This window comes from Astatotilapia calliptera, chromosome 4 (assembly GCF_964374335.1).
Source record: "Astatotilapia calliptera chromosome 4, fAstCal68.1, whole genome shotgun sequence".
NCBI lineage: Eukaryota > Metazoa > Chordata > Actinopteri > Cichliformes > Cichlidae > Astatotilapia > Astatotilapia calliptera.
In genome coordinates this window covers 14,420,001-14,435,742 of record NC_137425.1, presented here as the reverse complement: position 1 = coordinate 14,435,742, position 15,742 = coordinate 14,420,001, and the positions used below count along the sequence as shown (strand labels likewise).

At 42.1% G+C, this 15,742-nt stretch overlaps 1 protein-coding gene across 1 annotated transcript in view; it reads left to right on the top strand.

Moving 5' to 3' along the window:
* Positions 1 to 15,742, top strand: part of dnaaf5 (dynein axonemal assembly factor 5) — a 31,140-nt gene that overhangs the window by 13,590 nt on the left and 1,808 nt on the right. Inside the window, exons 9-12 of the mRNA XM_026164966.2 lie at positions 2,224 to 2,371; positions 9,598 to 9,748; positions 11,053 to 11,209; positions 11,495 to 11,686. Coding sequence (XP_026020751.2) covers positions 2,224 to 2,371; positions 9,598 to 9,748; positions 11,053 to 11,209; positions 11,495 to 11,686 — 648 coding nt within the window. The remainder of the gene's footprint in view (positions 1 to 2,223; positions 2,372 to 9,597; positions 9,749 to 11,052; positions 11,210 to 11,494; positions 11,687 to 15,742) is intronic.

Sequence of the window (15,742 nt, the reverse complement as noted above, 5' to 3'; positions counted from 1 at the left end):
CATTTTAAGCTAATTTAAGGAACTGAGACAACAATTCTAAAATAAAAGAAATAAATAAAATATATTGTCTTGCAAATATGAGCTATGTTAATTCAGCACAGCCAAAATAGCATGAAATAAAAAGCAGAACTGCACAAAATGTTTTCCAGGGTTAAGCTTCGCTTCATTCTTGCAGATGTTCTATTAACACATCCCAAGGACTTTGCTACGGGCAGCAAAACAGACAGTCGTGTTATCGTTTTATCACTGTGTTTGATGTCCACGTGATTCAGGAAAATTGGGTCCCTTTTGGACAATTGACGGTAGTTGATATGACAACTGAGAATTGGTCATTTTGCTTGCTCATCAGCTCTTCAAACACTCCATCTGTGTTTGTAAGAGACAGGAATAATTATTGCCTGCTCATATCCTCCTCAGTCTTTTGTTCTCCAGCTGGTGTCAGAATGTCTGCTTGTATGTAGTATGGCACAATTACTCACAATCTCTCTCACTCCCATTCTCTCTTGTTAAAGGATAAAATAGATGCTGACTGTTTTTTAATTGTTTATAATCAAAATATTGTTTCTGCCTTGCCACATCAGTAGTCATTTTGAGCTCCCTCTGCTTAAATAACACATTCTTGATTGATTCACAAATTCCCTTTGGATGGAAAAGGCCTGCCTGTTTTCCCATATCTTTTTATGTCGCTGGCTAGCATCCCCGGGCCATGTCAGGATTTCCTCCGTCTCCACTCGTGTCTGTATAAACAGGTCATGAACTCTGTTTGTCTGTCCAAACAGGGCTTGGACACTTATCGCTCATTACACATAGAGAGATCACTATATATAGCTGTGTAAACATGCTGCAAGACTGTAAGTGGATAAGCGTGCGTAGGCATGAATGTAACTGGGGATATTTGCCCGGTGAGTTTCTCATTTTCCTGTAAAAGACATTTGTATAAAAACAGTGGTGCACAAAGATCTTCTTACATCTCATTTCCTCTGACTCAGTGTTAATGCCTCACCAGTCCACGGTTTTTAATAACTCAACAATATGGTCAGTGCCTTTTAAAAAGGTAAGAACAAAGCAAAAAACAGGGGCTTTTTTTTTCTTTTTTGTCCTGACAAAGTCCTGTTGAGAAAATTCACAAACGCAAATATATTATTTCTCTGTAAAACCAGCACTGTTGCTTTTTATGGAGGGATTTAGCATTTAGTAGTTGGGTAAAAATAAGACTGAAAGACTGAATGAACTTCAGTCCTTTGGATGAAGAATCCAGGTTTAAGCACTGCTGAAGTAGTGATAATGGTTATATTGGTAATGCGAGAATTAGGCTGAACAACAGTCTTTCTGGACACTGAAATTTCCATTGTGCATCTGTGCGTTATTTTTTTTTTCTTTCCAAATGCAGAACGCACAGTCAGCTGGTCTGAGGAAAGGTATGAGAACACAGGAGATTTGATTAAATATGGCAGCGCAAAGCAGCTTTTTCGTGTTCATCAGAAATCTGTTTCTAGGGCGCCAGTTTAGCTCACAGGGTGGGCAGGTGAGCATAGGTTGCAAGGCAGCAGGTGGGGTTTGAGTTCGATCTGGTGACCTTTGATGCGTGTCTTCCCCTAACTCTCTGTCCCCACCTTTTTGTCCACTCTCCACTGTTGCACACATTTTATAAAGGCAGTCTAAGTTTTTTTTAAAATGTGAAAATCAAGTTTGAATATTCTGTCCCTCCAAATCAGTGCTTGAATTTTAAATGGCATAGAAATGAACTTTTATTGTGTTTTGAAGCCGCATTACACTACTTTAATTTGTTTTTTAGCTTTATACCGTATACAAACCTTTTCATTTTAAGGGTGCAGTGCCACTGTGCATGTCTATCCACAGAGTTTCCCCTTACATATTCACATGGTGTCAGGTGGTGGTGTATCAAAGTTTATATATTAAAGTGAGATACTGAAGTTCAGATGGGTACAGTCATGTTTTTGCCATCACTGGATTAAAAAAAACATTCAGTATGCCTTTGGCGAAGGCTTTGAGGTGTTTTGAGGTCATATTGAGGTACACCAATGAGCCTTGTCCTTGCATAAATAAATGGAGCCTATGGCATATGGTGGCCTAGTGATTAAAATACAGGCCACACAAAGTCAGCATCTACAGTTTCATGCAACTCCTTTTTGTGCAAAAGTGTATTAGACCAGAAAAAGAAATGTTATTTGTAGTAATGCAACTTTGTCTGTGTTTTTAAAGGTCCAGTGATCGGCGAGTTTTTGAGCCAGTTAATGCCTCTTCTCCATAACTGCCTCCAACCAAACAGAGACCCAGAGATGAGGATGAGCATCTTCACAATGCTTGCAAAGTTGCTGCTGGATGCAAACAAAACACTGGATTCTCAGGGGTGAGAGTGACACGTGTTCACACTAAAGAACAGAACTCGGGAATGAGATGTTTCTGTCTGACGTTCATGAATATTTCACACTTAACAGCACGCTCATTTGCTGTTTCCTTTTTCATCCTTTTCTCTGGATGAGGTTCAGACTTTAAATTTCCAACTAATCAGTTTTAGTTTACACTTTCTGGATTTTACATCACTGTGTTCATTCAAAACATGCTAACAAGGAACCATAATTAGGACTGCATGCACAAAATGAGTAATTGTAGAAGTTGTTTGAGATGGTTGGTGATAGGATTCATATGTAATGATAATTAGCTTTATATTCACACCTATAAAAACAGAGGTTGCAGAGTGTTTTTGACACACAACAGGAAAACGTCTGAGGCAACGGCCAATATTTTGGAGCTTTCAGTGTGGCCAGGAAATTCGGAATATCAGATAATGTAAATTATCTAATATTCCAAAGGCCAAGATTTCCAGTTTCACATCTTGGTCGTTGTTTACTAGTGAAAATAATTTTTACGTGGGTAAAACATCATTGCGTGAAATTGTACTCCTTTTTCTCTCTACATGGACAGTTTTACTTGCATGCAACCAAGGCCTGGTCAAATGTGATTAGTCAGTACGACTCAAACTGCACACAGACAAGAAATATAAATCAGAAAGCTTCCACTATGTTTACATCCAGAAATCTTCATGTAAAATAATAAGGACAAATGCAAAATGCCATCCATCCATCTTTCCTCGCTCCCTCTACCGCTTATCTGGGCTAGGGTCTTTGGGGCACCAATCTCAGTGGGTTGATACCAAATCGTTCCCAAGCCAGCCGACAGATATAATCTCCCCAGCGAGTCCTGGGTCTTCCTGGGGGCCTCCTCCTGGCAGGACATGCCTGAAATGGCTCTCCTAGGAGGCTCCAAAATGCCATCAAAAAAATAAATAAATGGATGAAAACAATGAAAAAAAGTCTAAACGATTCTGCCAGAACCGGGGATTTAAAAGAATCTCTGAATCTGTAAAACATTTCTCTTCAGGAAGGTAATTCCAAAGCCACAAGGTCATAATTTCTGCTCCATAGCTGGGCACCAGGCCCAGACATACTTTAATTATTTTTTTTTAAATAAAAAAGTCATAAAAATCAATTGTAAAACAAACAGGAAGCCAATGGAGAGAAGCTAGGGTTATGTGATGTTGTCTGCTAAAATCAGTAAGACGCCCAGTCATCCTGAAATTATAAACCACATTCCTCACTCACCATACAGACTGCAGGGGAGTCCCATTTGAGTTCAGATGGTCTCATTGGGAGTATTAGATCAACTAACGCTGATTAATTAATCACTTCACAGCTTGCCTGAAGCAAACGGCGCATGCTGCCTGAATCTCTCGTCGCTAATTTGAATGGTTATTGACTGCTTAAGGAGATATGAGGGGGTCTAGCAGGGATGTCTGACATCCACCCCCCACGCCAACACCACCCCAACAGGGTCCCCTCTGAGCCCTCAGCTGTGCAGCCCTCAGTATGGGCTCGGGGTTGCGTCTGATGGAATGCATTAAACCCGAGATCCTCGCAGCAGCTGCTCCCGTCGATCAGAAAGAAAACCTCAGACGGAGACATCTGTGTCGTGTGTAACTAATCTTAAAGCTGCAGTCAGAAAGTTTGTTTTGTTAATAGGAGGAAGAAACTAGTGCTAATCTTTGTATGGGAACACACTAGAAGTCCCCTTTGGCTCGAGTTGGCAGCGGCAGCAGAAGGCAACATAATGTATTTCAGTGAAAAGTATCACATAAACAGGAGGTCTTCTTGAGCCAGAATATTCTGCCATCTTTGCCAAAAATGTGGAAGTTGGATATTCAGCTTTCGTGAGATTTTTTGTTTTTTTAATCCATAATTTGGCATATCGCACAAAAGAAGTCTGTCTCTTCACTTCCAACGTGGCCACCTGCACTGCTAACTGGTTCACTCATCCCTGAGCTATATCTCCTGTAATCACAAACCCTCAGTATGACGGAAATCATGGTATACCTTCAAAAGGTTTCAGATTCATATAGTGTGAACTTAAATTATCCTATATGGGGCTTTGCCTTCTGCCAAAGTCCTCTCCCCTCATGATTTATGGACTGGTCTTGATGCTTGGCAGATTGCAGGCCACACACGCGCTATATGTCATCAAGAGCACAATGATAGTCATAGAGAAAACCTCTCGTCTTTGTTCTGAAACCAAAATGGCATAATGACAGCGCCACTATGGAACAAGCTGAAAGGGAAAGTTTGTGTGCGTTCACGTGCCTTTCATCCGCACACGTTCATAACACTTTTGTTTCATGTGGATTTGTGTGTCGTGATTAAAAAGCTGAGTATGAAATCTAAGTAGAAGGTGTTGTGTAAGAAATGAAAGTGTGTGCCTCTGTTCTCCACCGTATGCGGCTGGACAAAATAATCTGAGTTACAAGGAAGACAACGGTGTGCTTTCATGCATGAACGATATGCAATAGATACGTCTTTAGTCTTAATGTCAGGTTTCAAGATATGAAACGGGAGGGGAAAAGAGATGAGCTCTTTCTCTTGTTCCAAATGTGGTTTCTTATCTTTTTTTTGATTGCAGATAAATTAGTAACATGAAAAAAGAATAAACTGAGCTGTGCTTTTATCAGAATTGACCCTGTAATAACACATTATAGAATGAAACAAATGACAGGGTAGTTGAAATGAATATTGCATAATAATATGGCTAAATTCCAAAAACCTTCCAATACACCTTCTACTAGGGCTGTTCGATATAATGATATATATCGATGACGATATAAAAACGTCTATTGTTTCATTTTACGCTATGGTTTGTTTTGTGGTGTCGCAAAATAAACTGTTTACGGCAATATTTTTTCATGGTTTTGATGGTCACTGTAGTGGCTATATTAATTTCTTAAAGTTCTCTCTTTCTCTTATATTTTATATAACCACACTACAGACGGACAAGCGCCTGTTTTTATGCGTTGTGGTTAGCAACAACGGCGGTAACAACATTGCGTGTCCGCTTATTTATGTTCCGCATAAACCTTTCACAATAAAGTCCTAAGATCCTGTTGAGACTTTCCAAAATAAATGGAATCACGCGAAAGAGCAGATTATTTACGGATGAGAATTTAAAAAAAAAGAGCCGCCAGGTGCTAAAAAATAAACCTTAGACTCAAACGTTAGAACAGGCTTTTCCCCGCAGCACGCCGTGTAATAAATACTCACAAAGAAAACGGCCGCCTTTACAACTTATGTCTAAAAATGTATAGTTTCACTCGGAGTTAAAACACTCCGACATGACGCGCAGCTGGAAACGCTTCCCGCAAGTCGAACTGCCCGAGATTCACAGAATTTACAGAAAATGTTACATTTTTGTGATTTTTATATCGTTATTCGGACGATAGAATTCTTTTATCGGGATATGAGATTCTGGTCATATCGCACAGCCCTACCTTCTACCATGACGCCATCATTTGGGCAAAAGTGCTGGGGTACCTTCCTTTTTTTTTTTTTTTTCTTTTTTTTTTTGGGGTACCTTCCTACCTCAGCCATGGAAGCCCATGGCATGAAGCTCCCAGTGCAAAGTTTTTGTGCTGATGTTAATGCCGGAGGAGGTTTGCAGTTATTGAGTCAGCAGACAGTTGGTGATTTTTCCACATTCTGCTCCTCAGCACTCAGTGACACCGCTCTGTAGCTTTACATTGTCTGCCACTTTGTGGCCGAGTTCCTGTGGTTCCTAAACACTTCCACATTGCAATGATAGAACTTACATTTAATTGTGGAATATCTCAGCTGCAAGAAAATGTACAAACTAACTTGTTGCTACAGGGGCGTCCAGTTGCATTACCATGCTCAAGTTCAGTGAGCTCTTCCAAACAAGCTATTTTTTTTGACAAATGGTTGAAAAGGCAGACTGCATGACTACCTTGCTTTTATACACTTGTTGCAGTAGGGCTGAAAACACCAGATTTCAAGATTAAGATGTCCAATCTTGTTGTCCACATTGTGTATGTGCAATGATGATTTTGAAAGACCCAAAATCTATTTGAGTTCTGTGCACTGCATAAGACCAACTACAGAAAAAAGCACAGTCTGAAGATGGCTTTTGGCATCACATGAGATTCAAAATTCACTTCTGTTTAATCCAGTGGTTCTCAGAATGTGGGATGTAGGGTGACTGCAGGTGTGGTCTAGAAAAACAGATTAAAAATAGAGTGAAATCTAGTTAAATTCATATGATTTTATTTAGGGGGAAAACAGTCAGTAGTGTACTTCTGTTAATGTGCCAATTGATATATATTAAAATAATTTCAGTTTCATTTTTCATTATTAATGATTGATTTAAGTTGTTGTGCGATGTGGAGCATGCCAGAAAATGAACCACTTGACCTTTTTTCAACTGCATCTGAAGGCTCTGATCTGATTTAAATAAACCTGTAATTGAGTAACGTGTGGAACCATGGGGGTTTGTAAGAAAGACCAGAGTAGATCAGCTTTCCTTTTGGATCACTTAATGTATGCTGAAATGTTACTGTGGATTTCTTTGTCCAATGATGCCCAGGAGACTTGTTCCCTTCCCCATCTTTGAGACCAATTTTCTGCTGTGCTGTCTTCTGAGTGACACTTACAGTGGGGCAAAAAAGTATTTAGTCAGCCACCGATTGTGCAAGTTCCCCCACTTAAAATGATGACAGAGGTCAGTAATTTGCACCAGAGGTACACTTCAACTGTGAGAGACAGAATGTGAATTCCTTTAATTTTAAATATGTTTATATTGTCTATCCTGTAAAATAGTCAGATGTCTATTCATATTAATGTACAGAATTCACCTGCTTGCTGCTACTACTGCACATTCACCCAGTGTATATACTATATGTATGTATGCATGTGTGTGTGTGTGTGTATATATATATATATGTTCTTCCTCTACACCCCCCCCCCCCCCCCCAATTTTTGCACATGTCGAGGAGCGTGTCAGGCTACATTTCACTGTGTGTTATACTTGTATAACTATGCATGTGACAAATAAAGAACCTTGAACCTTGAACCCTTGAAAAAAAAATCCATGAATTCACATGGTAGGATTTGTAAAGAATTTATTCGTAAATTAGGGTGGAAAATAAGTATTTGGTCACCTCAAACAAGGAAAATCTCTGGCTCTCACAGACCTGTAACGTCTTCTGTAAGAAGCTTTTCTGTCCCCCACTCGTTACCTGTATGAATGGCACCTGTTTGAACTCATCATCTGTATAAAAGACACCTGTCCACAGCCTCAAACAGTCAGACTCCAAACTCCGCCATGGCCAAGACCAAAGAGCTTTCGAAGGACACCAGGAAAAGTATTGTAGACCTGCACCAGACTGGGAAGAGTGAATCTACAATAGGCAAGCAGCTTGGTGTGAAAAAATCAACTGTGGGAGCAATCATCAGAAAATGGAAGACATACAAGACCACTGATAATCTCCCTCGATCTGGGGCTCCACGCAAGATCTCATCCCGTGGGGTCAAAATGATCATGAGAACGGTGAGCAAAGATCCCAGAACCACACGGGGGGACCTGGTGAATGACCTGCAGAGAGCTGGGACCAAAGTAACAAAGGTCACCATCAGTAACACACTACAACGGCAGGGAATGAAATCCCGCAGTGCCAGACGTGTTCCGCTGCTGAAGCCAGTGCATGTCCAGGCCCGTCTGAAGTTTGCCAGAGAGCACATGGATGATACAGCAGAGGATTGGGAGAATGTCATGTGGTCAGATGAAACCAAAGTAGAACTTTTTGGTATGAACTCAACTCGTCGTGTTTGGAGGAAGAAGAATACTGAGTTGCATCCCAAGAACACCATACCTACTGTGAAGCATGGGGGTGGAAACATCATGCTATGGGGCTGTTTTTCTGCCAAGGGGACAGGACGACTGATCCGTGTTAAGGACAGAATGAATGGGGCCATGTATCGTGAGATTTTGAGCCAAAACCTCCTTCCATCAGTGAGAACTTTGAAGATGAAACGAGGCTGGGTCTTCCAACATGACAATGATCCAAAACACACCGCCCGGGCAACAAAGGAGTGGCTCCGTAAGAAGCATTTGAAAGTCCTGGAGTGGCCTAGCCAGTCTCCAGACCTCAACCCCATAGAAAATCTGAGGCGGGAGTTGAAAGTCCGTGTTGCTCGGCGACAGCCCCAAAACATCACTGCTCTCGAGAAGATCTGCATGGAGGAATGGGCCAAAATACCAGCTACTGTGTGTGCAAACCTGGTAAAGACCTATAGTAAACGTTTGACCTCTGTTATTGCCAACAAAGGTTATGTTACAAAGTATTGAGTTGTATTTTTGTTATTGACCAAATACTTATTTTCCACCCTGATTTACGAATAAATTCTTTACAAATCCTACCATGTGGATTCATGGATTTTTTTTTTTTTTCACATTCTGTCTCTCACAGTTGAAGTGTACCTCTGGTGCAAATTACTGACCTCTGTCATCATTTTAGGTGGGGGAACTTGCACAATCGGTGGCTGACTAAATACTTTTTTGCCCCACTGTACCTCTGAGAGATTGCTCAAGGACATATAAAGCCATTAGGTATACAGTCAAAATTACCTAGCACTTGCGTGCACGGGTGTGCATGCATACGGATGTGTAAGTACAACACAAAATCTTGCTTCCCTAACCACTTGACATCATCCTTGTAATGTGGGAATATGTCTTTCCATCCTCTGGCATCACTCGTGATGAGCTGTTAAGGTGACTGAGCCCATCCAGCTGCACAATTCTTGCTGTATTTGCGACACACAGTCCCCCTCTACTGGCAGGGAATCGTTGCAACACTTTAACGCATGTGGCATATGACAGGTTAGTGGCATAAGCTGAAGAACTAGTGGCCAGTGCTGGTTTGCAGTTAAGGGCATTGCAGACTGTGGTATGGATGCCAGAGGCAGAGAGAAGTGAAAGGAGGATACCCAGATGTTCTAGTCATTGCGTCAGGCTTTTTCTCCACTGCTGCCTTCCTCCCCCTTCTGCGTTACGACAGCGAGTGTAGGACTGTCCATGATATTGATGGTATAGCTGTAATGCTGCATGTCATGTTACATTTGCACATCATCAGAAATGTTTCGGTGCTGGCCGGTTGCTGTATTGTACTTAAAGCAGATGTTTTCTCTGTACTCCTGCTGACTTATCGTGTCTTTTTCCCCCCCTTCCTGTGCGTCATCCCAGGTGTTTCCATGACGATTCAGAGAGGTTTCTGAGTGACATCCTGCTTCCTAACCTGGTGTGGCACGCAGGCCGCATCGCCGCTGCCGTCCGCACCTCTGCCCTCAGCTGTCTGCTGGCAGTGCTGCATGGAGGTGCCATCACACCTGGACAGGTATTTACTGAAGGACATCAGCAAATCCATCACATGTATAGTATGATGCGCACAGTTTTTTCTGTTTCCACCTGTGCAGAGTGACTCATAAGCACTGGAGGCACATACCGGATGTGAGCTCCCTCCAGCACTTTTGATCTCCAATCTGCAGGAAATTTCTTTTTATTGACTCTGTAAAGGAAAAGATGTGGTAGTGCATTCCTGTAATCCATCAGGGCTTGACATTTACTTCAGATTCTCTGTTTTGTCCATTTCACATCAAAATAGACGGTCCCACTCGGCCTTTTAGGAAAATATATTGTCCGCCATCTTTCTCTCCTTGGCTGAAAGAGTTGGCCACGGCAGGTAGCAGGTGTACGCGGGGGCAATCGGGTTCGCATACCTTTGTCCCAGAGGAACAATGCTTCCACTGTTCTGGGCCCTTGTTATATGTAGGAACTGTCACCGGAACATGCCCTTGCACCTGCCTGCCGGAGCATGTGCCGAGTTTACAGTATGTGCGTTCGCACAAGCACCCGCACATCTGGCAGTACTTGCCCTCGCGTGCACAGAGTGACCATTTTAAACTAGCTCAAGCACCTGGTCTTTTCAGACATCTTTAGCTGCAAATATCTGGGGTGGGGCGGTGTGAACGTAGGCGTACGTGTCCATGATTGCAGGAGCGGAAAGCCTCGAAAAGAGAAATTTTGGGTTTGAGTTGAACAACACATCCAGTTCGATGCGAGAACAGAAAGTCATGTGTGTTTTCCACAGGCGACTCGACAGCGACTCGTTTAAAAGGACATTGTTTCCTCTCTGCTCCCTGTGAAAACAATTAGCAGCTCCAGTTGCACTTGGCACCGTCAGATTCTCACTGATGTAATGCCGGATCACTTCTCTGCCAAGTTTTCCTCCTCTTTTTGACCCCCCCCCCCCCCCCCCCCTTCCTTGCTCTCTTTTTTTTTTTACTTTTTTTTTATTGTTTCGCCTGCATGGTTTCGATAGCAAACAGACTGGGCGACAGAGGTTTTAGCCATCACTTCTTGGAGCCTAACCTTGTTCATCAGTCTGTTTCTCTGCCGGTGTGATTAAAACATCAGTTCCTGCTGGACTCGAGCTCAACGTGATTGTGAACTCATCCAAACCTGTAAATGCTATACTTCAGGTTGATGTTTCGCAATTTAAGCAAATAAAACCTCATGTGGTGCTGACTGACCCCTAAATGAAAATGGCTTTGACATCTTATGTAGAGATAGAATTTCTTTCTTGGTTGGCTTGCATTTTAGAAACGATGTAGTTTGACCCCCTGCCTGTTCTGTACGCAGCTGATCAGTCTGGAGGAGAGGATGCATCCCCTGGTGTTGTCGGCCCTGGAGGAGGACTCTCAGATGAGCCGACTGTTGGCTTGTCGCTGTCTGTGTTCCATACTCAGACTCACAGGAACCAGTTTGCACCACGAGGCTCTCAATAAGATTTACCCGGGTAAGTCACAGTGTGCACTGTCATTTTGTGTGAATGCAGTTCAGGCTCGATTCAAGTCATTTTTATTTATATCGCACCAAAACTGTTGCCTTAAGGTGTTTTAAATTGTAAGGTAAAGAGCCTGGAAGAAGCCAGTATGGGTGAAATATGTTCTTTCTTTCTAGTACCTGTCAGTACCTGACATTTTTCATTATAAACCTGATGTAGTCAAAAACATTTATTTATTTATTTATTTATTTATTTATTTATTTATTTATTTATTTATTTATTTATTTATTACCACAGAGCTTCTGAAGCGTCTGGATGATAGCAGCGAGGAGGTGCGCGGTGTGGCCCTGCAGGCTGTGGGGCTGTGGTTTTCCAGCCTGACCAAAGACTACAACCCTGCGCTCTGCGGTGCTCATCTGCAGCTTCTCTTTCAGCAGCTGCTCCTGCACCTGGATGACCCTGACAGTTCAGTGCAGGACCAAGTGCTCGGTAAGACTGGGTGGGGTTTAGAGACGAGGACAGAGTGTTGATAGCAGGACGCAAACATGCCCTCAACCTGCTTTTTAAAACAAATAAAAAATATTTAAATTTGACGTTATACTGCTAACGAAATGTGCTGTAGCTCCTTCTGGGTCTGCACTCTTAATCCAAACCATAACTCTTGACGTACAATGACAAACTCTCGTACAGCTTGTTTTTTTTCTTGACATCAACAGTCCCTGATGCTGTGAGAATAGTGCAAGACTGTTACTGTATTCATTGGGATACATTAAGCGCACCGTTCTCAAGTTGCGTGTGCGCTGTTTGGTTTCAGATGATGTGCGACGGATCTTACGATCTTGATTATCTGAGAAATATGATGGTGAGTGTGAGGCAGTGGTGAAAGCAGAGTTTAGGTGTGACGCTCTGCAGATCAGCCCCCTGTGTCCAAAACACTCAGACAGGGATGAGAGGAATTTGGGGTGTCTTCTATCAAACGTTAGACTGTGCTACTGGCAGTCGGCCAGTGTACCCTCTGCTCCCTTTTTCCAAAGCTTACCATTATCCCTCTTTTCCACACAGTTTATCACCAGAAGCAGCATGTGCAATTTCCCCTGTCAAAGTATTTTAAGACCATTAAGAGCTGGGCTTTTCTTGGGCTTCAGGGGTTGCAGATAAAGACCTCCCCACCTAAGATGTTCATTTCACAGGTTAAATATGTGAGCTTTAATGTCTGTATATTAACTCCCTCCTACACGCACAGGAGTGTGTGCGTGTTTGTGTGTGTGGTTTGCCTCTCTGCTCAGGATCTCTCTTCTCAACGCTCCCACGAAATGAAAACCACATTCAGACCACTCTGCCCCTCGCCACCTTTTCACATCTGCCCTCACATCCCACTTAATCCCTTCATCTTTTATCTGTCATTCTCTCTTCCTCCTCCTCGTGCCCTCTGTTGTCCACGGCTGTGTTTTATTTACGTATCAGTGGAAAGTCTGAGCACATTTTTTTCCCTCCTGAACTGTCTAACCAAGCCTCTGCTCCTCTGGACTTGCACTCCCTCCCACTCTCATATGGATGTTAGCTGTCATTGCTTCTGACAGGACGCAGGTGAGTGCTGATGCCTTTGCCAGTGATGAGCGAGAGGGAGGCCTCGCTAGGGGACCTCTCTTTCTTTCTCTCTCTCTGGGTTTAAAAAAGAAGCATTTTCATACTCGCCCAATGCCGCCGAAGCCTCAATACCATGAAGCCTCACACTTAAGAGGACTTTACAAAGACACTGTTTGTTTCTGTGATGGAGACTTACTATATGCACACCCACATTCAGTGTTTTTTCTTTTCTTTTTTTTTATTGAGAGCAGTTTCTGTGTTGTATTTATTTTTTTAAGGATCTCCTTGGTGGGTGGAAAAAATAATGGGATTCCTCTTGGCAAGGCTAGGACGTTCGTTTAGCCGCACTTGTGGAGGTGGAGCATTAGGAAGAGCGCTGGCCTGGATCTTGCTCACTTTCTTTAAAACTGAGAGAAAGATGTCCATGGCCTTGATTCTGTTTGTTTCAGTTTAATCATGAAATGAATAATTGAGGATGTGGTTACTGTATCAACTTATCCAGGACACGAAACAGTTGCGTATCTCACACAATGGCAACAAATCCCATGAAAAGTCCCACATCACTGTTGGGTTTATTCTGCTAGCAGTTAGTACCTGCATAGCCAAAGCCTGTTAAGTCTTTACTCCGTGTCTTAGATCTCTGTGTGATAGATGAGTCACACTGGGTGAAGTGTTCCTACATTTTCCTTGGCCATGAGACTCTGATGCAGCACTCACAACTACCAAAAAAGACTGTTTGAATGAAATTTATAAACAACTGCTGGTCTTTTCAATGTATAAAAAAAGCATCAGCCCTCTTTAACATTATTGGCTGATTTTAGGTCAACATACTGTGACAGACAATAGATTTTTCTTTTAATTGATATTTAAAAGTTTAAATATCTAGTTTAGTTATTTCAGCTGAAACCAGTGACTCTCACACTGGGGTCATCCATCGTTGATGCCAAAAAGTACAGTGATAGTTTTGTTTCATTGTGTGGGTTTTGTTTTTTTTTTCAATTCAAGTATTCATTTACCACATTGGCACAGTATTAGGGATCATTTTCATGCTGAAAAAGGAAGCTGTAGCCAATCACGTTTTCTATACATGATGGGTCAAAATCCGATTGTACAAACGCATAATTCCAGTTTTTCCGATGGTTCACCCAAAGGTCCAGAGGCACCACTCAGGTCCTGTGTCAGGTCTGTGCTGGATATTTTTTAAGACTTATTACATCTGCTTTTGTCCCCCACTTGTCCAGTTTCCTCAAATTTATTAAGGACACAATGCACACCAGTGCCGAAATCTAGGGAGTTTTAGGCTAATAGCGCTTTGTAAAAACACCTTGTTGATGCAAAAATGCTTTTTGGCAAACTGCATTATCGTTGGTATTTTTCATGTATTCAACTAAAGAAATGGTAACAAATTATCTGTTTTGCAGCAGGCTGCCAGTAAAAAAATTCCCTTAAGATACAATTTAAAATTGTGTGTTATTTATAGACACAACACTGGCTCCTTGGAAGCAAAATTTGAAGAAATGAGGGGTGGCGCAGGACTTTTGCACATTGCTGTTATAAATGGAAAAAATGAGGGACATTTACACAAACAAAATAAACATATTCCACCTTCACCCATGTTATCTTTTCAATCCAGATTTATTTTCTGATACAATTGTGTAAAATTGTGTCACGTGTGTCTGAAGCATTTAGGCTGAAAGGGTTTGGAATACCAATGGTTTGAATGGTACCTAAATGATGTTACAGTTTTTGGAAATTTCTCAAATTTCCAAGAGGCTCCAAAGTGTTTTAGAAGTGCTGAAATAAATGACACAAGAGCATTAGAACGTATTCTTTTCAGCAGATGTGCCTCAAGCAGTTTAAGTATATGGTTGTGAGTCGGGCTCTTCAAACTGTGCTCAGAGACTCTTTGTGGAATACACGACCTCGCGTCTCGCTGAGTGATCTATATCTGACAGCACCCATAACCAGCCCATATCCTGGTGGAAGCATTCCTCCCTCTCATGCATGGCTCTGTTTGAAGCTTTCTTTCTCCCACCCTCTGTTTTTCCCTCTATCTCTCTCTACTTCTTCCTTTAATAGCTGATCCCATTCTTACGCTTCTTGTATTTCAAACGCATATCTGCGAATTGTCTTGATGTCTGCAGCATGCCCTGACAGAATGATGGACAACACTCCCATCCCTCCTTCTGTCACTGCTGGCACGGGCGTAACTTGCTTCTCACAAGCCATCATTGTTCTCTTTTAATTCAAAGTCCCGCCTCTCCCCACCACATCCATCCCAACTGAGTACAGGACACACAAAAGCTAAGAATCCCCTCAATCCCCTTGAAGAACAAAGGTGGGTATCAAATGATTAGCTTACATGCAATAACTCATCCAGAGTGATATTCTGTCACCACTGAAACAGCGCTTTTGCATTGTTGTTTGTGGAGTGTTTACCCACTGGGACAGCAATAGAAGTAATTCAATATACCTGGAAAATCAGCACAGCCTGTGGGAGCAATGGAGGAGAGGATTTTAACAGTGACTTATCGCCTCCTGGTGGATTTTTTTTTTTTTCTTTAAGGATCTGCACACTTGGCGTCTATAATATAGTTGATCGCTGCCACCTGCTGGTGTGCTCAGTCCTTTAAGCGAATAAGAATGTTCAAAAAAGCTGTCATGGAGGTCTGTATTATCTCCAAAAGGGTCATTTGATTTACAGTCAGCAAAAAACACACAATCAACAAGCAAAATGCAATAAATAGCGTGCTATTCACAAGACTAATGGCAAACTTCTCTGAGAAAGGGTGGCTAGAGTCATCCAGGATAGGCTGGGCCTGTCCTTACCTTGTACAGGTTATGAAGATGATTCAGGGTCACACCTGCAATTTTGCTACACTGTTGCTGTTTTTTTTTTTTGGGGGGGGGGGGGGGGTTAGGTTTAGTGAGCGTTCTAGCTGATAAAAGAGAACATGA